A 25,327-nucleotide genomic window follows, 5' to 3' on the forward strand; every position below is an offset into this window, starting at 1 on the left:
TCTGTACATCAATATTATATGATGAAGTAGATTTTACCAAAAAATTAATTCTTACTGAAGATCCTGATGCTAAACTAAGGGAGAGTAGTTTTAAGAAGGGTAGTTAGGATTCAGTAGAGATATATATATTGTGAGAGCATCACAACTTATAATGATGTGTGGACAACAGAAATCACACATTCCCCTTTGTACAGTTCTAACTGTTGTCCTTCTTCCAGTCTGGCCCTTGAGGTGTGTTTTTTGGAAATGAGAAAGATGTATTACCCCAATGTTTTAATCAAATGCCACATTTCATTGTCACAAGCAAAAGGTGTCAATTCTTTGGGCGTTGTGCAGCTAACCCTGCCAGTCCTAACCCAGGCTTCTGACATTCCTGTTCCTTGTTTTGCAGTCTATTCACAACAACTTTGTCCAGTTATTTCTATTAGCTTGAGCCATCCTTTGTCCTCAAACAATCTGTACCTGGTCTATCCAGTACTAGTATCAATGGGTCTTTCACTTGCTGTGATCATTAGATAAATATTCCACTTAGTTTTCTCCAAATCACAAGACCTTTCTTCGGGCTGCTTTAGAAGAGGGCACCTGGATTCAAGTACTTTCTGTTAATTGCTCTACACAATTTACATGTTTTAAAAAGTCAGGCTATTTTTAGGAGAAAGAAATCCAGGATTCATCACAACATTATGTGTAAACCTCCGGCCTCTTTGAGGAAAAACTTCCAATATGCTACTGCCAAGAGAACAGAGTTTAAAAGATGCACACGCCTCTCTTCAAAACAGCCAAAATGACTGATTTAAAGTTTATAAGAATGTTTTTACCCCAAGGCTGAAACGATTGGCCAAATTTCAGCCTAGCGTGAGTGATGATGAATGAACATGACGCCCCAGAAAATAAGAGCTTGCTAAATGGAAGTGCTAACAGACCCTGCACCAGAGAGGTCCTGGGGGAGTTGCATACCACAGCTGCCATCAGCTGCAGTTGAGGCTGAATGCTTCAAAATCAGTTTCATGAGTTTTCCACCTCTAGAACATTTCTGTGGCTCAGGAGTGGAACCCTTTCTTCAGTGGGTATCCACGGGAAAACAATCGGCACCTGAGCCAAATCGGGGCCAATCCCAGTATGCCTGACTTGCTGTCATCATCTGAAGAAAACTGGTTCTAAAAATCAGTCAGCTACAATGTACTAAGAAAGCTTTTTGGATCTACAAGGGGATCAAATGCTCATCCTTTCTGGATATCTGGTCTTGCCCCAACTCTGAGGTTACTAAATCCTCACTCAGTATGGTCAACGTGCAGCTTTGTGTAATATGCTATTATACCAGGGACTATAAGGCTTATAGCTCAATGCTGTTGGCAGTACCAAGTAGCATTGCTTCTATGCCTATCTGCCCTGAAGACTTTTCAGCCAAGGTACATTAGGTATAAACTCGCTTGCCTTCCCACTACGCCTACCTCTCCTTACCCCTTCTCTAGTTCAGTACATGTCCAGAAAACCTTTACAGCTAGCTTTACTACACAAGGACTTCTCAAGTGGCATCCTGCATCCTGGCAACAGCAACAAATCACTTTCTTGCTCAAAATACAACTATTCAGCAGCTAGGTTTTGAGCTATCACGTTGAGCTGGTCCCCTCTGAATTATTTCAGCTTTGGTCGAGGTCAGAACACTGTTGAGGTCTTCAGGACAATCCAAACCATCAAGTGCAAACTATGATTAGAAGACTGTCCTGGCTTTGCTTAGCTAGAAGTGCTAAAAATAACTAAAATAATATTGGATATTATTACTATTATTTTGCACACAAATTCTTAAATAGAATTAAACAAATTGTTAAAGAAATTTTCTTGTCAGATGAAACATTAAACCTATATGCTACTGTTACTGCTTATAAATCCTCTGTTAAATCAACACGCACTTGCATTTACAGTAGAAGTAAGGAACACCAGTAATCAATCTGTAGCAATGTACCATCTCTTCTGACTTTTTTATTTATCTTCTATCCATACTGACAAATCTAAAATAGGTTCTCAGATTAAATCCCATTTCCACACAGTGGACATAAAAATTTACATTTGAAAAAAAAAAATCAGTATTCTTTACTCATTCACCAAATACTTCCAGAGCCTTAGAATTGCAGAATGAAGAAACAATAGCCAAATGCATATGATTATAAATGCCATTATAAATGTAGATATAAACATATACGTTAAATTTGAATACTTTACCATGGTTTTGCAATTCTCCCTGAATCACGGCTGACCAGTGATGTACGCCTGCTACATATCTACTACATACTACTATATATATCTACTATACGCACTAAATGCTTTATATGTATATATATGTAGACAAAATAGATTTTAACATTATTTTACCTAGTATTAAGGCTCTATTTGTTTTGATAATTTCAAGACTTACACAGGAATCAAATCTTTAGCAACACTGAGCTTCCGTTTTCCTATCTATAGAATAAGGTTAAATAACATTTAATGTCCTCTATAAAATGTTTAAAAGAAACATTACCAAGAAAAACTGTTACAGAAATGTATTCCCAATGACCAGTCATGAGGGAGGGGAGAAAAAAAAAAAAGGGAAAAAAAAGAAAAAAAAAAGGATTTCATAATCATCTCTCCTATTCTCCTCTAAGGGTCATGAATGAAGGTTGGATTGTCAGTAGTCAGGATTCATGGATAATGTGCTAGACCGGAAGCCAGATGTGTAGGATCTGCAGAAAGGAGAACATGTCCCAGGTAACATTAGCAAAAGCGCAAGCTGTATTTTAATAATACTAAGACATGTAATGATAGTTAACAACAAAAGACCAAATTCATAGCTCACCCTTTCAGACTCAGCAGCTATCAAGTGTCAGCCTTTTTGCAGCACCTTAGTCTCTTAAATAACGTCAACACAGGCATACAAATCCTCCTTAGCTGATTAAACCAGTCTTCACTGCCATTTTAAAAGATACTCTGTGCTGCTTTCAGAGGGCTTTGAAGGCTCCCTCTAATGGAGAAGTAATAATCCTTACCAATGGTCTGGAACAGGAAAGGTCACAGAACAGAGTCATCACATTACACCCTGTGTGCATCAAGCCTACAAGACCTGTTGCAGTCTAACAGGCAAACTGTAAGGCTGAGAGGTAGGGAGTTGTTTGAAGCACTAGCTAAACGCAATGCACAGTGTTCCCATACAACCCCTTCTTACGCTGCTGACAGTTAAGCCTCTTCACAACGCGCAAAACACTGATTTGTGTTCACTCTATTAAGATGCCTTTGGGGACCTCCTGAAGCTTAAAGTGCACTGCTGCTCACAGGAGTCAGGGAAGGCAATGGTGGGTACCACAGGAACTTTTCAACAAGATTGATTCCAACCCAAAAGACACAAATACATGCTACATGCAAGCTGATGTAATGCGACCCAGAAACCCAGCATAAAAAGTACCCACTTTGTAAGCACACATACAGCTTAAACCCCATGATCATGGTGCTTTGAAAGCCAACAACTGCATTTTCAGACTCCATCCCCTTACGCTGTCCCCATTTCCTACAAGACTAATTTTTATTCTACGAGTGCTTGTAGAACTCTGATCTGGTTATGTAAATGTTTTCCTCTTCTGTGAGTGTAAGAGCTTAAGATCTATTACTCATGCCTTCACTTCTGCCCTTCTTTCCAGAACAACAGTGAATGAGAGCCAGAAAGGACAATAACAAGAATCCCGCTAGGAGAGCTATCATGCCAGCAGGTCTGGGAGAAGAACTAATTACCAACAGATATTTTCTGTTGGCCAAGAGACACCGTTAAAGTGCATTTTTGCTGTATTACATTTGCACAGCTGCACTCACTCCCAATATTCAAAGATATCTAAGCAATCACCTGACAAACATCTATTAAGCATGTAGAAAGCTTTACTTTCAAAGCAGTATTTAAATGCCACAAAAACTGCTATGCAGTTTTAAGAACGCTTGTAAGCCCTTCTTTTTTTAATAAACAGGTATAATGGCTCTGGTTTGACAACCAAATCTAATCAAACATTTAGTTCTACCACGACTCTGAGGAGGGTGACCTGATTTCTTAACTCTCTTAAGAACGAAGGAGCAGCCCAAAGAATAACTCTGACCTGTATTTTAAACCCCTTAATGAATGTCATGAATTGTAAAATGGGAACTGTAGCAGAAGCCTACATTTTGCAGTGAAGCTTTATTTTAATTACTTGCAGAGGTCATAGAACTTTTAACCCTGTTTGATGTTTAGTACAATATCAACTCCCATTGTTTTCTTCTCTGCAGGCTTCACTGATCTCACAGGCGGGTGGAACAGCACAAACTCTGAGAAACAAAATTTGCCTTTAATGTCATCCTGGCTCAAACTGTCCACTCGTTTTTCTGAGACTCTTATCTGCTTAGTAAGTCACTACAAATATGTGTGCTCACATACAAAAACAAAAGCGCAGATCCTCACAAAGGATGCCAGAATCAACTTTAATTTGCTCATTCCATACCAAAGCAAGGAAAGTGTAACATAATTTAAGCCTTAAAAATAATTCTAGTAGGCTAAATCCTTGTTTGATATATACCTTTAAAACTAAGACCTTCTAGTGCTGGTGCTAATACTACCATCATATCAATAGAAATATCTCTTAGCACAGTCTCTCCTTCTGTTCAATGAAAGATGGGACTGAACATCTGCCTGCTGGTCCTTATTGGTTTACTCTAGACTCATACTGTATGGTTTCTTCTCCATTCTAACGAATTCTGATAATCAACCTCTGGGGTCTATGGACAGCTACCCAGGTTCCTAAATCAGGAGACCAGTTTCCCTAACCTTCCTTCCTAGTCGATGAAGAAAAATGAATTCTTTCAGAGGAAAGCCAAGACAGCAGCCTAACTTGTGTCCTGAATCACCTGCTAGTGGAGCTCCCTCTCTGTCCACTAATAGACACACTGACTACACAGACATGAGCCCCATCTCCCAAGGTGGCTGAATTGAAATGATGTCAATATTCCATCACCCCAGATTTTTAGCCTTTTTTTCCACAGGTATGGATATCTCACATGAGCTCTAAACAAAAGAAAGACATATCAATAAGATTTCAAGTAAAAACCCAAATCTGCTTGGTGTGATTCCTTCATTAGAGATTAGAAAGGCCAGGGTTTGTGTGCTGCTCAAGCTTCAAGGCCAAGTTTGCATCAGCCCTTTGACAGTTTCAGAAGGGAAAATTCTGTTTTGCAAATTGCTCATCCACTACTGAAATGTTCCCTGGGGATCTGGATTTGAGTTTCAAGCACACACTGTCAGTTCCCAGGCTGACAGGGCTGCAAGACACCACACTAGAGGGAAAGTGGAAAATGGAGTGTCCAGCCATGACTCTAAATCCAAAAGACAACAGGCAAGAGACATGCAAGACCCTCAGAACTTTCCACTGACTGCTGCACTGTCTGAGTATGCCAAAACTACAGCTCTCCTGCTGCTATGAACACTTGCACTGTTAATTCATGCATGGTTTCCCATTATTACACAAAAATACTTCCAGCATCCCAACAGTGGCTGCCAATGTCCTGCTAACACATTCCTTAACAGATGGGCTATATTATATTTTGCAACTTACTAGTGTTAATTAGGTCAACATACTGTTATGCCCAATAGTTGCTGCTCATAGCAATGCAATTATTAGATGTTTGGAGTATCATTTTTCCTTATAGCAAAGATGTGAACCATGTTTCAGGCTAAATCCTCAGTTGTGCAACACGTCTACTGGCATCAAGAATCAGTGCTCACATCAGTTGAAGATATGGCCATCATTTCAAATCACTTTTCAGTAAGGTCCTAGAGGCCACTTGTGTCTGTACGGTCAGCTCGAGTCTTGAGTTCTCACTCTCCTGTAACCTCCAATGGTAAGCAAGTTGCACACACAGGTGAAACACGCTTAGCTACAAATTACGCCCTTTATCAGAGACATCCACCTCGTCTTCATGGTGCAAACCCACCTATTGTTATACACAGGACCAAAATTAGGAACTTGTATTATCTACACAGTTAATAGAAAGAGGTCGGCACTGCAAGGAAGGTAATTCTGCTCACCTAAGAAAAGTGCCCACAGTAGCCCAAAGTGGCCAGTTAGAATATTCTGGTCTGAACAGAGGAACAAAGCAATAGTAGGCACAGCTTTAATGCCTATGGCCAGGATTTCAACACTGTCTCTATTAGAATCTGCGGTTGCATTTATGAACAAAGAAACCTAATCTCTGAACATCAAGTTTATCAGAGAATTCTGAGGAAATACATGAACTATATTTTATTAATATTTGTGTATATTCTGCAAAAGGGAAGACTAATTGTTGAATGCATGCAGTGTTTATTTTAATGTATATGTTTTGATTTGATGTAAACAGGTAAACACATCAACAGGATTTTCTATCTAGTCTCATTCACCTCACTACTTTATCTCATTTATACATCAGTGTTCTCCCATTGTCTTCTAATCCTCTGCTCTACTTAGACTGATTGGATCTAGGATCTAGAGGGACAGTATATTTATGAAGCCTATCTCCATCAGAGATGTAAGAGCTAAGACAATGATTACAGTCACTATGGCTGATGAAGGTAATGCAGATACATGTTTTCAGGTCAGAGGTAAGAGGCCAAAACTTCAGGAAAAGCCCTGGTTTGTAAACAGAATTTCTCTCCTGTTGATTCACTGAGAAATAGCAATCTGTGAACCAAGCAATGCCATTTGTATACTTGTTCCTCAGTGCACAGGTGTGCTTTAATAAATAGTTTGAAAGCAATGCACCAGCTCCTTCCCATTCAGCTTCCATCAGCAGGTAGGTAATATTTTGGAAAAGTTCTGCAATACTCAAACGCTTTTTATATACTTCAAGCTCCTGAAATTATATCCTACCAGCTGTTTGATGGCTGTAGCAACAAACAAAACATATTCCAACCTAATTACAATACAAATGTGAGAATTCATTGCCTTCATTACAGTTATATTAGGTGCAGATAAGGGCAAAATCCAGCATCTTTAACATCACCATTCAATTCTCCCTTATAGTGTGTTCCTTGCACAGATGCTTTTATTTTGAACTTCCCAACAGCAAGTATTGGACAAGGTCTAATACAAATCTCTCCTCTATTTATTAACACTGCTGGAGCAGTTCTAGTTCGTAAGTACAGATGTAGACTTTTTCTGTCTTCTGTAACCTTTAGGCTTCACAAAGCATTCCATACCTAAATACTCCCTCATCTTGTATGCTTTTTGTCCAGCAAGGACTTTTGATATAAAAAGCTAATTCACATAAAGAACCTGATTACAGCCACATTCACATTGCTAAATTAGTTTGGAAGCAATAAGAATCAAAACTACTTTACAGTAACTTCAGCCTAGTGCCAAGACCCTTTTCAAAGTAGCCTGCCTAATTCTGGTATAACTAATTTTTTTTCTGCAACCAGCCAGCAAAATACTACTACGGACTAATAGGGCTGCTCTGTAGGATTGCTGACAGTTCTGTGATCAGCCTCTCGGCAGCAAGGTGAAGAAAGCCATTGCAGTAGCAGCTTCTAGCATGTAGAAACTAAGTAAAGCCCTTAGCTTGGTCTGTTGCTGAGCGCTAGTTATATGGCACAAGTCAAGGGACAGCATGAAGTCTTGCAAACGGATTATGTACCAGATGTGTAATGTCCCAGATCTACGATCTTCCGTAACACCAGAAATCTCACACTTTCCAAGCAACCCTCGTGTTTTCTTTTGTTAGGTGATAACAGGACTGCTGAGTTATCAAAAATACATGAGTTCAAAAGTGAAACAAAAACACAGTTCTCCTTTTAACACTCTGCACAAGGTGACTGTTACTCCCTCGGCCTGTCCTTTTGGCTGAACTTCTAATAACAAAGCTTGACATGTACATGTTAAGCAGATCGTTTTGACTGAAGTTCAAGTGCAGTATGTAGTGTTTCAAGAATGCCTCCAAAACACTGAGAAGTATTCTGGAAGCCAGAGATAATATCTAGTACACTGTATTCAATTAGAAACAACCTTCTCAGTCAATAGAACTATAGCTGACTTCAACCTACTGAAATCTTGCTGGAAGAAGTCAGTAAGAAATCTCCTTTCCATCTAAAAATTCCCAATTATTTCATAAATCAGACAGTCCCACACCTGACAGCAGATAAATAAATATTAGACCTCATTCTAACATAAAAAGGGTATTTGCTGTTCTACAAATTATCAGTTACCTCAAATCATGATCTGATTGCATTTATAGATAGACAGAAGTGGAGTGTTGTATGTGCATAGGTGGACTACATGTCTGCACTGTCCATGGAATGGACATGTCTGGACTGTCCGTATATGGACTGTATGTCCATATACAACATTTTTAAGGAACATATTCCTAGACCTTAAAGTAACCATAAAAGCAGAAATCTAGGAATTTTTAAGACATCCTAGTATCTCCAAAATCAGTATTCTAAAATACAAACAAACAAAATAGTTACACCAGTCCATATACTTCTGCACAGAAAAAGCATAAAAATGGAGATATTATTAACGAGGAAAAAAAGAAGAAATGAATGGCAATTAGTACATCATCAAGTTAGAAAGGAAGGTAACTGATAATAAAGCTAAAGTACCAAAGAAATAACTTTGGACAATATGTTTAAAGACAGTAAGAGCCTTTAATAAAGCACAGCAAGAAAAAAAAAAAGAATTACTGATCAGGCAATGTTGAATTGTAGGTGGTAAAATCATGGAAGATGATATAGAAAAGGCAGAAATATTCAGTAGGTGTATCTTTTTAATATGTATTTAACAAAGCCAAAAGAGATGTTTTTCCTGTTTGATACTGTGAATTATGTAAGACTTTTTAAAACAGTGTTTGTGATGTGTCAACATTTACAAATTAAGAGACTTCAATACTTTGTATTCAAGAATCTAAAGAAAATGACAGGTAGGCAGTTCTCTGACAGATGGATAGGTTAGCAGGGGGGACACTAATGAGCCAGATACCTCAGAGATTATTTCCTTCTACCAACAGCATGAGGTACCTTTGCTACTGGCCCAGGCAAGAGCATAAACTCTTTCCTGGCAAGTCTGCCAATGACTCAAAGACAATGCCTGCTAAAGCTGTCAAAAAACAACAATTATATTTCAATAGTCTAATGTAATATACAAAAAGTTTGCAGATCAAGAAAACGGGGCGCTGTAAAATTGAAGGCCATGTTGTATATGACAGCAACCAAGAGAGGTGGTTTGAGAACATCATTAATACTCTCCCAGAAGAAGCTCTCATACTACCTGAAATGGCTGTCTCTTCTGATCATTTGATATATGAGAAGAATATAAAGGAAAAGTGGAAAAAAGGTTTTGCTTCTGACCGTAGACATGGCAAAATCACTGTTCTAATACTGATCAGTGGATACACGTGGATTTACAGAAGAGAGTTCAGTAGGGAACCATAAAACAATGTGAGCCTTAGGCTGTGAACCTGAAGGGCCTCAGTTGAATCATTTATTGAGAGAGAGGTTTCAAACATGACTAGCTGACAACGGACAGGTAATTAAGGTCAAAGAAAGGAAGTAAGGGTAGGAGGAGTGAGTTTTTCAACCCCACTGAAAGTTACAAGATTAGAAAGCTCAATAAGATAAATTTAACCTCAAATAAGATGGAACTTTCTAAGAAGTCAAGGTAATTTAAACACAAGTGAGGAAAATTGTAGCCTTACAATCACTCTGCAGTCTTCATGAAAAGGCAGGATAATATCACAACAGAATATGATTTTATTTGGTTTCCAGGGAAAAGCTCTATGGCTTTGAAAAGAGAAGGTCAAGCAAAATGACTTTAGCAGTCTCTCTGACCTTAAAATCCATTCCAATGGGCCTTACAGAAAGAGAAGCTTTTACACATGCAACAGGCTGCTCCTAGGCAGCTCAGCTCTGGACTAAAACAGCAGAATAATTAGAGCAATTTTCTGGTACAGTTAAATCAGCTCAGCATGAAAGATTTACTCCTAATTCTGCCATGGTTAAGTAGCAAAATTCATGGTATAGCAGCAGCTTGGCTGCCAGAAGTGAGCTTTTGTTGCTGTGACTTGTGGTTCAGTGAGGCAGTTTAACTGTAACATCAGGAGAAATTCTGGAGTTAGCATATGCTGCATGAGCACTGGAATTTCTACTACATGGTATAGCAACTGCTATAGCAACAGGGGCTCTGCAGCATATGTAAGGTGTGAGAAAACGGCTCAAGGTAGCACTAGGGCAAAACTCTTGTTAACCTGCTCAGTGGACAAGCACACACCACTTCTTATGGACGAAGCAACCAAGAAAGCGGGAGATTAAGCTACTCACCTTGAATCTATACTAGCGTTTGCAGCAAAGCCAAGCACAGAACTCTAATCCTCTGACTCCCAGCCCTGCAGGACCTCTGAGTAGCACACCACTAGATCTCAATAACTGCAGCCTGATTTTCTTGTCAGTCTGACATAACACTCTTTCCACTTTTCTGCCAGAAGGCTGTTTCGGGAACTGTGCAACCTCTAGCATGCAATTTGGCAAAAAGGGTCTCTATTCTGATGTCTGCATTCAGTTCAGAGGGCATGTTCCAATAACAACACAAAAATAAAAGTTGCAAAGGGCAAAGGAGGCAGGGAAAGAAACTAAGCATGAGGTCATATGAAGTACATGTCAGTATAAAAGAACAAGAGGACATAAAACAAAGGTAGCCTACAAAAAGCAAACTAGAAATAAAGCACTCAGTATATGCTAGTGAATACCTGGTAGATCACAGACTGCTTGGAGCACATAGGAAAACATGCTAAGAATTCATTGAGTAGAGAATGCTTTTTTCTTTTGGTGGCTACAGTCTGCTCTTGCAGCAAACTAATCCTAAAAGTCATTGTCATTCAAACTATTCTGATCCTAATGCTTTAAAAAGTATAAAGATCAGGTTTTGTCCTTGATTAACCACAATGCTACCTGGTACCTTTGTAAATCTCTTCCAGCAGGAGGTCACAACAAGCGACAAGTGACAATCTAAGGACAGGACAAGTTCTCTTCGACTGTTCTTCCTAAACATATTGCTCAACTCCAGAGTCACTGATACATAATTACAAGCCTAGATTTGACTACATCCAGTCATTTCTCAGGAATCCCTGGTTTTAATTCTAGCCAAAGTGTTTATATCACACTAAATTCAAAATGGAAATATGAAAGGACATCAGTCAACCCAGTGAATAGTTAATGCAGAGAAACAGCTATCTCTTTCAAATAGAATAACTTAGAATAACTATCAGACCACCATTAGGTACTCTGCTAAAAGCAGAGCCTCTTATTCTTTGTGGTAGTACTTTTTTTCTTCTATCTGCCAGTTTTCTCCCTGCTGATATGTAGAATTTTCAATGATGGAGGAAAAACTAAGCAGGCATACTTTTGAATCTTAACTGGCTTACTCTCTCACTTGAGATTACTTTTTGTCAGAAACAAGACATACAGGTATTCCCCACTTTCTTTTCTTCAGTGCTGTGTAAAATCAAGATTTCCAGGTACCATGGGAAAATGATTCCAACAAAATAACCATGACGCAACCTATTATTATGGTGATGAACAGGAAAGAGATGATGGGCATAAAGTAGAAAGGGAGACTTAACATCGTTCACCGCCATTCAATTTTCAGTTGACTACAGTGTCTCCAGAATTGGTGCCTCAGTAGTGGTAGCTCAAGGGTGCTGTTGAAATAATTCTGCTTAAAGTTCTTACTGCTTCAGACATTGCTAGGAAACAACATTTCCCAGCCAAGACGCAACTACTTCACGGAATTCAAAGCAACAACAGATCCATCTGTATGCATAACAAATCTCTCGAAATCCTAGTGTAAAAGTCAAATTCTTAACATTTTAGGTCATACACAAATGACTTATGATACTCATTTCAGAGACCTCTGCAAACCACAAAACATCCCACGCCAATTTCAGACCAACTGAATGCCAGAGTATCCGTGTTGCCAGTTAAGAACGAGTGCACCTCTTGCTGTGTGTTATTTTTCCGTCCTACAAAGGGAAAGGCTTGTAATAAATGTCATACATCCCAGATGTCTGTCCAAAGAACTATTAGACCTGTATGATCTTCCAATGTAGCACAAGCATGTAATTAAAACCTACCCACTTTGTGCTCCAGGTGGTCTTTTCAAACATCATGATCACAAAATACTCATGCATATCATATTTCTTCATTTGTAGAGCACCTTCTCAGGAAAGAGACTCAGGTGTTAAGTCAGTGGACTTCAAAGTGTGAATTCCAGTCAAATTCCAGGCATATCTTTTGGTCAGGAAAGCACCCTAACAAACCAGAGAATGGACTGACTCATGGTAGAGTGAACATTAAGCATAAAACCTAGATGGAGCCAGTTACAAATGTGTGAGAACTATAGACTTGCACCAACAGGTTCTCCTTCACCTCTCAAATGTTGGACAGGGTCTTGCTGTATTTTTCCTAATAATTACTCTTTACTGAGGACAGGTGAGAGTCAGTTCGGGAGAAACAAGAAGCATTGCCACAGAGTGTCTCGCATTCCCTTATCACTACATTGCAACTGAACATGAGACTGTGACACTGGAAGCAGTTTTGTTTTCAGTGTAAGCACTTCGATGCAGGGACCATTATTAATTTTGTATTTCTGTTGTGGTTGGGGTTGGTAGCACTAGCACAATGAAAAGGTTTAAGTGATGAAGAATAACAGAAGAAACAATAGAAGCTACAAAACAGAAATACAGTATGATGTTTTCCCTAAAATAGGGTATATCAAGAGGAAATCAACACCTGTTGTGCAGTGACAACCATGCAATGGAATTCCTACAGTTAAGTAATGGGAAAATTAAAGTAGCCCACATAAGTGTTCCTTCCACTAAAAAACTGATACAGGTTAGGTGTACCCTTAAGATGGGAACACTGCTTGTTTTAAGTACCTGTCATGTGTTACTGGAATACATGCGATGACTATATATCACAAAGGCAGCTGTCAGTGGCAATTAACTTCTTAGCAATGCTGATATAAATGTTTCTACTGAAATGCTATTCCAAAGTATGTTAATCAGCCTACTAAGGTTTTCCAGGAATATTTAGTGCAAGAAACACACTAGAGAATATTTAACTAAAACAAAAAGGTAAAAGCTGAAGATGCTGTGCTAGGAGATAGAGAAAACATTTCTAATTAGCAACACCATACTCAAGAAAGCAATTTATACAGATAAGCAGTATTTTTATAAGCACCTGCAAGATTTCACACGCCCCTTTGTGGCAGCAATGACACTTTAATTGGTTATTTTTCAGTTTACTAGTTACAGCCTGCTTTTCTTATTTGTCATTCCCTTTATCCTCTTAACATTCCTCCCTTTACTATTGATGTGCAAACAGAGTGAAGGATGGTTTCCAAACCTCTGCTGGGAAGTTAATGCCTTGTGATTATGCTACCATAGCAACTGAACTTCTGTTAGGGCTCTGTCACCATCAAATATTCTCTTTTGTCATCTTTACAGATCAGGTCTTTCCCGATTAGAGACATCCTTCTTGTCAAGCTCAATCTTTTGAGTTGAGGCAGGAGGAGTCACCAAGAGATCCTGTTAGGAAGATTTTCTTTACATCAAACAATTTTGGTTATTTTTCTGAAGGCATATTTATTCTAGAGTTTTGATCGTGTAGATGTGTGGTGTTCTGTGAATTATTTTAGCACATTTTTCATCAGGGAAGGATAGTTCAAAGTAAAATGAAATCTATGCTTCTACTCTGCTACATAAACAACTGGTCTGAAACATTTAGTCATGTCCCTGAGTTATTATTAAACTTTTCATTTCCCCATTTTTATGCAAACAAACCCTACCATCAAGAAAATCAGTGCTCTTTAACTTATAAAACCAGTTTCTGAGCTCAAAGGCAGGAAAACTGGAAATTAACTCATACTTTTTTGCTATGCAACAAATCTCCAGAAGTAATCAGAAAGTAATCAGGGCCAACATATTATACTAAGAATTATTTAAGATAAAGTAGTGCATCATTTCCCATATATTAGCGATCAACAGCAATCAGAAACAGCCCAAACTCTGTCCTATTATTCTCTCTTCCTGGCAGCTTCACATAATATGTAGACTTAAAAATGTGTTAGCAACATTCTCTTTATCTAAAAAACAGAATTACACTTAGCCTTTTAAAAAGTCCTTTTGGTGCTCAGGAATAGAAGTACAAACATCCTGTTCTGATATCACTTGCAAGCTATTCAGCCATAACACAGAGCTGTAACCTGTCCCTCACAAGAAAGCCACAACCCCCTCCCTGTCCAGATCGGGATTCAGCGGAAGAGGTTTACCTTCGGATATGAATTCCTCAGGCTAAGTCCAGTCCCTCCTCAGTCTGGTGAGCGGAGTCCCTCTATCTCTTTCAAATTAGGAACATTACAAGAAGGGATGTGCAGACAGTTTATATTGTCACTGAACCAGCTCTCACAGTAAAGTGTCTCTGACTGCACATAGCCTTCAGCCTCAGTCCTCCTCTGCTCTTACTGACTCTCCAGCACCAACCCACCAAAACAAGCAAACAGTCCTCCCTGTGCAGGCAACACACTCTAGCAGTAACCGGGCCAACCCATTCTGAAAACAGGAAAGGGGGAAAAATAATGACCCAGGCAGGAACAGGACCATTTCTCAGCATTTGTATGTCATAACTTGATGATGACACAACTCAGAACATATTTCCCTCAGGGAGAGGTGTTTGCTGAGTCTGAAATCAGCACTCTGTCTCTGGAAGTCATTAAATATTACTTCTACAGCTTCTGAAGAATTTATGCAGCCCCCTGGCTGCTAGTCTAGTTTTGTCAGAAACATTTACTTACACTGAGATTGTATTCTCCCCCAATTCAGGTTAATGCAGGAAGAGTGCTGAGGCTGCTTCTCACACTGGTTCATATATCCCTTTATATTGTCGGTACACTCTGGCTAAGACCGTGCCTCAGACAAAGTCCAGGAACACCTGATGAATTTATGCTGGGCCCTGTAAACCGACTCTATTTGATCTCTCTAATGACAAGAGGTATCATAATCAGAAAAAACTGCTCTACAATATTTATAACTAAGAGGGCAAACACAGAGCAAACACTCACAGCAATGTGCTTCTGCTCTTTTCTTATCACTCACCTGTATCATTTAGGCTACCTGTTTATGTTTTCCATTTATTATAACAGCAGTAAAATTAAATACAAACAAAGCAAACCACAGAGTTCACAAGGCATGCACTAAACTCCACTGCTTCGCTATGCTGTGGAGCATTTTTCCTCTGCTTTTTTATGTTGTGTGTGATGACGACTGCTGACTGGGAGATGCTAGTTGAAAGCAAAGTCTCCCCTCATGCCTATAAGACACCCAAACTAGTAGATCTCTGGTGCCATGAAAACAGGATGGTAATACATACTTCAGAGTTTTTATTTATAACAACTTTAACATACCACCAAAAACTAACCCTTTTGGATCCATCATATCATCCATCTTTCCTCTGCATTTATCAATTTCTACATTATAAAAGTGTTTATTATTTTAAACCACCTGTATTACTAGTAGAAGTTGTATCATGAACATCCAGTAAATCAGATGCTCTGTGATATTTCTTGGTTAACCACTATGAAAACAGCCCTGATAAACATTAAATTCAGCAGGAAGAAAGAGAATACATGTTAGCCTTTCATTTAGCATTTCTGAAAGGAATTAAAATAAATCTGTGTTTAAAGAGATTCTCTACATGGTTCTTTACTCTAGAAAGCATACTTATATAAGGACACAGGATCAGAGGCATGAAAGTACTGAAGTACCTAAGTATCTGTATGTATCTTTGCAGAGATGAGTGATGTTTTCCTGTGACCTATAAGCCTAAGTCTCATTTTAAAATGAAGATTTAAATTAAAAATAAAATTTTAGATTTTAATTTTTCTAAATCTAAAATAAATTACTTCTGCACATAGGCTATTGAGTCTCCCCAAAAATCAATGTACTGAAGCATCTGAATAACAATATCCACATCAGCAATGTTGCTTGCATGGTTGAATTTTGACAGAAGCACACCTTTGGACAACATATATTAAGCTGACATTATTCTTTTACACATACATCATTACACATACATCATTTACACTTTGTATGAGAAACAGCAATGTTGTTAGTGCTATTTATTTGTTTCCTTGTTTCTTTATACAACCATAGCAGCTATCTTTGAGGTTTTCTTATTGTTTTTGTATTTACTTCTAATTTCTGAAGTCTAAGTGTCTCAGAATTGGCATGTCTCTGAATTAGGCGCAGCACAGATGAGACATCTTGAAATTCTGTCACATTATAATAAGAGTATCTTCAAGTACTAAACAGTATAAGCTTCCTCCTCATTAAAGATAACCTCTTAACTATACTCCTCTTTAAAATGAGGGGAAGCTCAGCATAAATAACATTATCAGAAACAGTCAGAACTTGATCTTGCAGGCTGAAGTCAAAGGAGCCGTCTGGTTCCCTCACATCTCTCTTTTCAGGTCCATCTGTTAAAATGGCATTATGCCACTACTTACCAGGTGCTGTGCAAATTTCAGCAGCGCACAGGAAACAAATACAGAGTAGCCAGCATCCCATCCAAACAGGAACTTGAGCTGTGCAGGGCCAGGGTAAATCACATGATGGTTTTTTATTTGCCAATCAAGCAAGCAGTATATTAGAAGCCAGGTAGCTGAGGGATTTGTTAGTAGATATATACAACCTGATCTTTAGATCACTGGATCAAACCACGGTCAGATCAGTAGTAGCCAAAAAGCCAGCCGGGCACTGGAGTGAAAACTGTGAGACCTGAATTTTATTCACAGACTTTCTGTATTGTTTCAGTCAAATGATTCACCTGTTTGTGCCTTGGTGTTTTCTTTCTGCCAAACTGAGGGACTACTACTTCGGACTTCTGTAAAACACTTTACATAAGCAGGGATGAAATGCATGCATATAGGCATGATCCACCATTCTCTGAGGTCAATGGAAAGCTTCTCATTGATTGAACACATTTTAAACTAAGTCCTGGAGGAATAACTATTATTTTGTATGATATCCATTTTAGACAAACATGATTTAGGCCATCGCTTTTCAAAAAGCTAAATATATGCTGAACTTTACTCAGATATGTAGAGTCGATACGTAGATAGCTACAAAGAAATTGCATGATTAGAATCAACTGGGCATCTTTCAACAGGCAAGCCTCAAAGCTATGAAAGCAACAGCTTAGGGGAAAGTCTACGTGCCAGGTCACATTCCCATCGTATCATTATTGTCTGATAAGAAAAGTTTTTCACTGGAGTTAACAGGAAATGACTAATTTTTCATAAATAATGGTTCCTTTCTGCTAGAGAAACCCAAGGAAGAACACTGACCTCTGTTGCCTTGACAACAGTCTCCTGAAACACTCAAGTACAGAAGTATCCGGAACAGTCAAGAAAGCTGCAAGATCTATTTCCCATTGGACATTTATCACATTTATTATGTTGGCATGCAGGCTTATCTATCATCTGCGACCATTTGTCACAGAAACTTATGTGCAAAATAATACATGAGAAATATCCAAGCTGACTTAAATGCACGTGTTATTTCTCTTTCACACATCTATGGCTATTGAAAGTTGTCACATTTATAGCCTAGAAAAAAAAAATTCTTTAAGTGATTCTATGGTATGAAGATATTAGTAAAGCAAGTGCTGTTTGTTCTAGAAAAGCATTTCAAAACTGACCAGAGAGATCATTTTTACAGGAAGGCTGGAGAAATTCCATCCCTTCGAGGTTTGAACCCCAAGGTTTCTCAACTTTTTTTCTCAACTTAACTTTGGCCTTTCTGCAAAGCTTGCTGGGGATGCTTTTTAGGGGCACAAAGTAGCTACCTTCTGAGATGAGGATGCTCAGGCCCAAATCAAACTTTTTCAGTGTTGGATGTCTTTGCCACTGGCTACTCAATGTAGAGCACTAAAGGCCTGATTTTTCATTTGCCAAGCAATACCAATAGACTAAAATGAACAGCAGCTGCAAACCTGCAATATTTTCAAAATATTTTAAATTTCCTTTAAAAAATTAATGCCTTACTGAAAAAATAAATACCACCAGCCTCCATGAACAAAACTAAGCTTCATGTTTTCATTCTCTTTGGTTTTCCTGTTTTTCCATAAACTGTCCCAGATATAATAAGAATTAGTGGAAAATGAAGCAGCACTACAAGGGCATGCTCCCTATTATTTCTGATCCATTGGAGGGAAATGTCTGTATACAATGAATTACATACTTTCCTCCAATCTCTTCTAATCTATCCAATCTCTTCAGATGTGATGGAATAGTGAATTATGTTCTGACATAACAAATTCTTGTACTGACAAATAAAATGAAAGCTATGGATCACTGAATTTACTAATATTATTTCTACTAACAAAGACAATATACAATGTGTTCTTTTTCACCAGATATTAGGTAGAGCTCTGGCTGGTCAGTGATGACATAACTTCTGCTGAGACTATTTCTGTAATTGTGCTACTTCACACCAAGAATATGGTTTGTTTTCCCAAGAGAGACAGTGGGACTAGGGACAACTCACATTATATGAATTGCCAAAAAATATCCAGCTTTCCCAAAGAAACACTGCTTAAGAAAACAAAGGGGGAAAATAGTAACCCTCCTGTGAGGGTCTCAGGATTCATCTAAATCGATACTTCAGGGGGTACTGAAAGGTTGCATGTGATTTCCTGTACAGGCTAAAAGACTGTCAACTGTCCTGCTTCAACAGGGTTTGCAGCACTGCATGGACTGTGGCATTCTACCCTGTTAACTCTCTTCTATGGCTCTGTGACCGCTTCTGAGCTCTCATCTCCTTTCTTACCAGAGGATTCATGTCATGCTCTGACCCCATCCTTTAAACTACATTTTTCTGCTTCAAAGGGACAGATATGCTGACACCTGATTTTCTCAACCTAGGTTTCCACTTATTAGCTACTTCGTTCTCAAATAGAGGCATTAACATTGCCCTTTTTTGAACTGTGAATATCTGACAGTGTAAAAGATTTCAAGGAGGAGCCCAAGGTTCTGATAGTCCTCTAATTATTGAATGTTAGTTGCTCACCTTTATCATTTAAGCATCTTTTCCAAGTGCTACCTAATGACAAACAGTGCTTGAATGCCTCTCCTGCATCTGCATTCTGATATGGTATCTGGAGAACTCATGGACTATCCAGGATGCTAAAATATACTGTAGTTCATTTAAACCAATCTCTGACTGGCCTCCTTGACAATACAGCACTAATTTTTTGGTGAAGGGACTTGTCCAGTCTGCACCTTGCAGACAGCAGTCAGCCTTCAAATATCATTTAAACAGATCAGGAAAGAGATGCAGTATATGAGTAATTCAACTCCTACAGGCTTTATAGCTTTGTCTCGGTTGCATATTGAGACCTAGTGCTGCCCTCTACTGTATTTTTACGGGTTGTGCCTCTGATATTCAATGAGAGCCACAAATATTATTCAAGCAAAAATTTCTACTGTCCTGCCTGGAAATTAGCATGATTAATACTTCCATATATTTACAAGACCATTCAAAGAGTCTCTTTCTAATTCACTGATACATTCTGATTCTGCAGGGGCTAGGTCAAATGGAAAAATCTTTATCGATCTTATTTTCTCTGATTTTGACCCTTACAAAAGGTAGATCCTTGGAAGAGGTCATACACCTGTTTCATTTCTATGTTTTAGCAAAATGTTGTCTTTTCTTTTGATAATAAATATCCATCAGAAGAGAAAAAAAACATGGGGTGAGAAACCAGCCTCAGAGGCCAAACAACTGTGCGTCAAAGTTCTGTCTTGGACACAAAGACAGACCTGAATTTTAGCTTAGGTTACAATGGACAGCTGAGCCCTAGTTCAACTGAATTAATTTCTTCTTAGTCTCAGATTATTCAGTTATGAAAGGATACAGCTCAAGATTGTTTCAAATTAACAAGAGTGTGGCCTTTCCGCATTCACAGCCACTACTCAAAAGGCTCTACTCTGAATAGAAATAGCTCATTTCTTATCAGATCTCCACAGTCTCCAGTAACTCTCTCTTTTATCATTTTCATCTCCATGCCTCTGAACAGACTGTGTTGCTTGTACACTTTAGCACTTATCACGTGCATTCAATATAATACAGTTACAGCAGGAATAGCATCTAAAGTCATTCTAGTATTATTTTATGTTTCCTGATCTCAAAAATGCAATTATTTCTCTCCTATAGCGCTTCCCATCACAACTATGCTTCCACCAATACATGGTACTAAACTGAAAAATTCATCAGTAGATGAGAGTAGATAAGGAGATGGAGCAGACCACTAGATAAAAGGCAGGCATGCAGTCTTCCTACTTTAGGGAAAATCCAGACTTTTCTCACTAATTATCTATGCGGGTCTCTAAAAGAATTAGATATATACTGCAAAGGAGGCAGACTAAGAGCCTGGCTAATTGAAAAATGGTACTTCCTTTCAGTAGAAGCAGTGACAAGTGCTCTGGGTGTCCAAATGTGTTTTTAGTCGCTCATTTGGTGGCTACCATCTTGGCTAATATCCTGGATACTGAACCAGAGGAGCCTCTAGAGCTAAAAAGGACAAGCTGTTACCACTTGACGTCAAATATAAAACTTCTCAAATGAGGCAGTCTTATATTTGTAGGCAGTGATGCACAGAGAAGAGAATCTTTAATACACACTCATTAGTAGATTCCAGGTGCTTTCATCTCTGTAAGACTATAAGGTCTGTTTTCTATTATTCACTAGAACAGAACATCCCATTTCTTCAAAAAATACATCTGTATCTTCCTGCTTCTCCACTTCTGTCACAAGCTTTATTGTGTGATTTTTTTTTCCAGGCAAGGTGGAATATTAAACATTACTAAAGCTGGAGCCAAGCCATGCAATCTGGCTCCAGATCTGAGCCCAAAGCTCAGGTTCTTTCCATGGAACACAATTTTGTATGTGGAAAGGAGATAACAGTTTTGCTTCTCATATCTCAGTGATAATGGGACAAGGAGGTCCTCTGCATTTTTGCCCTTTACACATTTCTATGACGATCCATGCACAGTTCAAGGATCCCAGCACAAAGGGAAACTAGTCTCAGCCATGGGAGATGGAGATCAGTGCTGACAACAAAAGATATACAACTCTAAAAAGATTTGTCCAGACTCAATAGGAAGGATGAGGATCTAAACTAAGAATCAACAGAACAGACAGTTCAGACATTTTCTGTTCGCGCCTTCTCATTTCTGAACATATTATTTCTCTCTCAAGCACATTTCTCCCTGTCACCTTCTCAGCATCATTCATATCATCTGGCCTCATCTGAGAAGAGAAATCTAATATTACTAACTCCTCTTCATAGCTATACACCTAAGAATATTTATGGTTCCAAAGGTGATTCTGACACTCAAATAACTTCTATAAATGTATCAAATCTGGCACAGAGTCAGAAATGCAATAGACTTTGTACATCAACATTAAAAGGAAAAATAATAGAAAACACAAGTCCATAGAAACTAGTGCAATTAATTCCCTACCAAATATTTTTACCTGTCACTTGAGCTAAAACACTGAAAATATTTCTGAAAATTAGCAATTTTGCTCTAAAATCAACAGTAAAACTCTCCTGTGAGAAGTTTTGAGTTCTCTGCAGTTGCATGAGGACAGAACAGGACATGGGCCAATTCTTAAGCTCCAGTTTACAAAATACCTACCTCTAGGACTTTTCCAGTGATGAACTGGTGACATGCTTCACATTTGACTCCAAAAAGAACCTGATAGTCCTTTTCACAATACGGAGCACCATCTCTGAAAAAGAAAATCCATAAAATACAAATCACCTTTTAATAAACGTTACAGCATGACTTGTGCTCTTCCCTTGTCTTCTAACTGGAAATCCTACCAACAGCAAGGGGCAAAAGGGAAAGAATTCCAGGGAACTCTTGTGTAGAAGAAGAAAGAAGAAAAAAAATCATATTCTCATCAGTGCTTCCTAGAATTATTCCTTAAAGTGCCATCAAGAAAAGGCATCCAGCACAAACCACTGGAGTAAATCTTGTTCATTAGAACTGACACTCTACAGCTATAAATAGTGTAATTCCAGGGAAATCAGTGGAACTATGTCCATGGGGATGAGTGGCGATCAGGGTCTTTATAATAGGCATATATTTTCTGTTCGCTTCAGTAAGGAAATTTTTGGTAGTCTGCAAGGAGCAAAAGCAGTCGCTTTAACTCTAAGGTTACAGATATTTTTGGTATGCATGAGAAACACGTAAGTAGAAACACTGTAGTCAGCTTAGAGAATTTCTCAGGCACCAACACAGAAGTATTTCTGAGAAAATATAGATGCTAAAGCTTTTTATTTATATTGTATCCACTACTACACTTAATGACAGGTTTGTGAAACAGACTCTGTTTCCCTACGTTTTCTCCTTATGTATTTGAAAGAGACGCTATAGCTTCATTCCACCTATTTCATTGTTAAAACACTTTCCCCCATTTTCCTCCTCCACACCTCCTTATGCTCAAAACTCTCTTCTCTAGTTTCTTATCTGGAGATGAGAAACAGGTCAATCACACTGTCATGTTTATTCCATTCTCTAGCAGAGGCAAGCAATGGACAGGTCACTACTTTCTTCTCAAGATCACAACTTGGAAAACAAAGTAATTAGAGAAAACAGCACAAAGCTGTATGTGGCCAACACAGGAAACATATGCAAGAATTCATCCAACCCTTTGTAGGACCATGGAGATATACGCCTTTCGTACTGGTATTAAATATAGCCTCCTATTGTTAAACATCACCTTTCACTTATTCTTTTAATTTACCCCCATTTCCCAACTCAGAGCACAGATGTTGGTGTATACGTAAAGGTGGTGAAAACAGGATTTCCAAAGGGGAACTTTGCTGCAAGCTCTTCCCCCTTGGCAACACGAACTCATCCAACTATGCATTCCACGCCAAGACAGCAGAAGAGAGGCAGAGGCTACTTACTTGCTGATGTATTCCCCTGTAAGGACCTTCCCACAGGCCTTGCACTTAAAGCATCCCAGGTGCCACTGCCTATCCAGAGCTAGCAATGCTTGTCCATTTTTTATATCTCTTCCACAGCCAGCACAATCTGCAAATAAACAGACAAATGTATTTGTTGTCAGTTACTTGCTTCATTAATCCTCATTAACCACCTACCAATTGGTAGCCAGAAGGGAGAATTACACAGCAATGCGAAGATGTGTCTTGCTTCCCTCAAACAGTTCACAGGTCCTGTATGAAGATGCAGTCTTCACCACTGCAGACATATTCAACAGAGGAGGTAAAGCCCTTCTTCTGTCTCTCACACTGTTTATGATTGAAAGATTGCCTAGCATTCTGCAGAAACTTCAGACTGTGTTAGGAACGAGCTACGTAAACCATCACTCAGAAGTGTACCTGTGTTCAAAAGGAATCAGTGTTTTCCTCTTTTGCTCTCGGCAAGGTCTTGCTTGCTTAAGGGAAGTTACATAAGCAGGCCTGGGCGAGCGGCATCAGGCGCGCGGCTGCCACCCTCGTCGGGCGCTGCATCTGCCCACTGGGTGGCAGCAGAGCCCCAGCTGGTCACCCGGCTCCTGGGCCTTGGTCCATCCCAGCCCCGGATTAGGGGTCTTCACAGGTAGGGTCCAACGCACGGGTGACAACAGTAAGACAGCAGTAAATGCTGTGTGACAGCATTCTCTTCCACCTGCAGGCGTGGAAAACAGCAGTTCTCATGATTTCTAACAGGCATAAACATTCTCACTCCAGGTAATCAATGCTCACTTTTCCTTGTGATTCTGAAAGACCCTTTGATGGTAGAAATCAAACCTAAAGCCAGAAACATTGAATGCCTTCTGTCTCAGAGGATGTCACAGTGTCTTATGTCACATCAGAAACCTCTGGCTCAGCCCCGAGCTGCTGTTCCTCTCCATTCAAATATAAAATACTGAGAGATTTCCTGGTAAGGGGCAATTCAATACACGATAAGATCTGAGGAGACTGATGTGGGGGCCAGCGCTGAACTACAGGCCTTCTGCTACATCTTCTGTGTCCAGCCTCTGGGGACAGAGGGACTGTGGGAAGCAAAGGCCTGGAAAATCAGTGAGGCAGAAAGGGAACACTCACAAACTGAGGCAGACAGGAAAGCCACAGACCAGACAGCCTGGATTAAAGTGCTAAATTCCTCCCCATCTTACTATCTCCAAACTCAATGTTCCTTTGGTGAAGGTAACATTCAAGCTGGGCAGTTCAAGCCCAGGCACCAGGGAAAGAGATCATCATGGCTTCACTGCTGAAGTTCACTGAACAGGTACAGCCTGAAAACCCTCTCCTCCTCATGGTTTTATAGCCTAGATAGCACCACACTTTGCAAAAATCTAGTTCAAATTTATTATCACAAGAACAATGACAGGAGAGTCAAGCCCACTGATGCTAAGGCAAGCTTTTCATTTGCTGGATAACAGGCCAAGACAAGTCCCAAATATATACTGTGCATTCCTGCTATCCAGGTCACCATTTGCAGCATGCCCCTCTTTTGGTCAGCACTCTTTGTCTCCCTAAACCGTTAAAAAAGAGCCTGAAAGCCTGTTTATGGTACCCTGTGGTAAAATGCATGTCACAGTCTGATGACATGACTTGGAGTTGCAAAGCAACTCTGAGATGTCTTAATACCAGGATGACTTTGCTCTAGAGAAGAAATGTTACAAATTGAAATCATGAAATGACAAGGACTGACAGCATGTAATGGATCTCCCTGCTCTTCTGTGCCAGCTCAAGGCTTCGTGCCACCCTGCAAGGATAGCAAATGCTGGAACGGATCACCAAGAGATGCTCTGGAATTTCCAGCACGGGGCTGAGGCAAACATCTGTCAGGATGGCTTGGGTACACTGATCCTGCCTTTGGTTTTGGGAAGATGCTACACTATCTCTTGAGGTCCCTTTCAGCCTGAGGTTTTTTATACTCATTCTGAAACCATGCAGTTTACCTACTGTGGCAACGAATGGGATCTTTCCTCCAATCGCAGTGGGAGCACCTTTAAACAGCACTCATTTCTCAGCTTCTTAACAATAATGCTTCTCTCTAGTGCCAACTTCCACATTTCCTGACCTGCGTCCTGCCAAACTGTGCTACATTCACTGTTACAACAATCCCTCCAAAGCTTCTACAGTGTTTTCCATGTTGCTTTTAGCTTTATCCAGGAAATTTTTGTAAAGCTGAAATTTCTCAGCTACAGAACCAAAAAAGAGATTTTTTTAAAG

General features: G+C 39.3%; 1 protein-coding gene across 1 annotated transcript in view; it reads right to left on the bottom strand.

Moving 5' to 3' along the window:
* ABLIM1 (actin binding LIM protein 1) overlaps positions 1–25,327 on the bottom strand; it is a 233,204-nt gene that overhangs the window by 60,279 nt on the left and 147,598 nt on the right. The window contains exons 6-7 of the mRNA XM_064514270.1: positions 23,051–23,177; positions 21,771–21,864 (exon numbers count right to left, since the gene is read on the bottom strand). Of these exons, the coding sequence (XP_064370340.1) occupies positions 21,771–21,864; positions 23,051–23,177 (221 nt within the window). The remainder of the gene's footprint in view (positions 1–21,770; positions 21,865–23,050; positions 23,178–25,327) is intronic.

Source organism: Dromaius novaehollandiae, chromosome 6 (assembly GCF_036370855.1).
Source record: "Dromaius novaehollandiae isolate bDroNov1 chromosome 6, bDroNov1.hap1, whole genome shotgun sequence".
Taxonomy (NCBI): Eukaryota; Metazoa; Chordata; class Aves; order Casuariiformes; family Dromaiidae; genus Dromaius; species Dromaius novaehollandiae.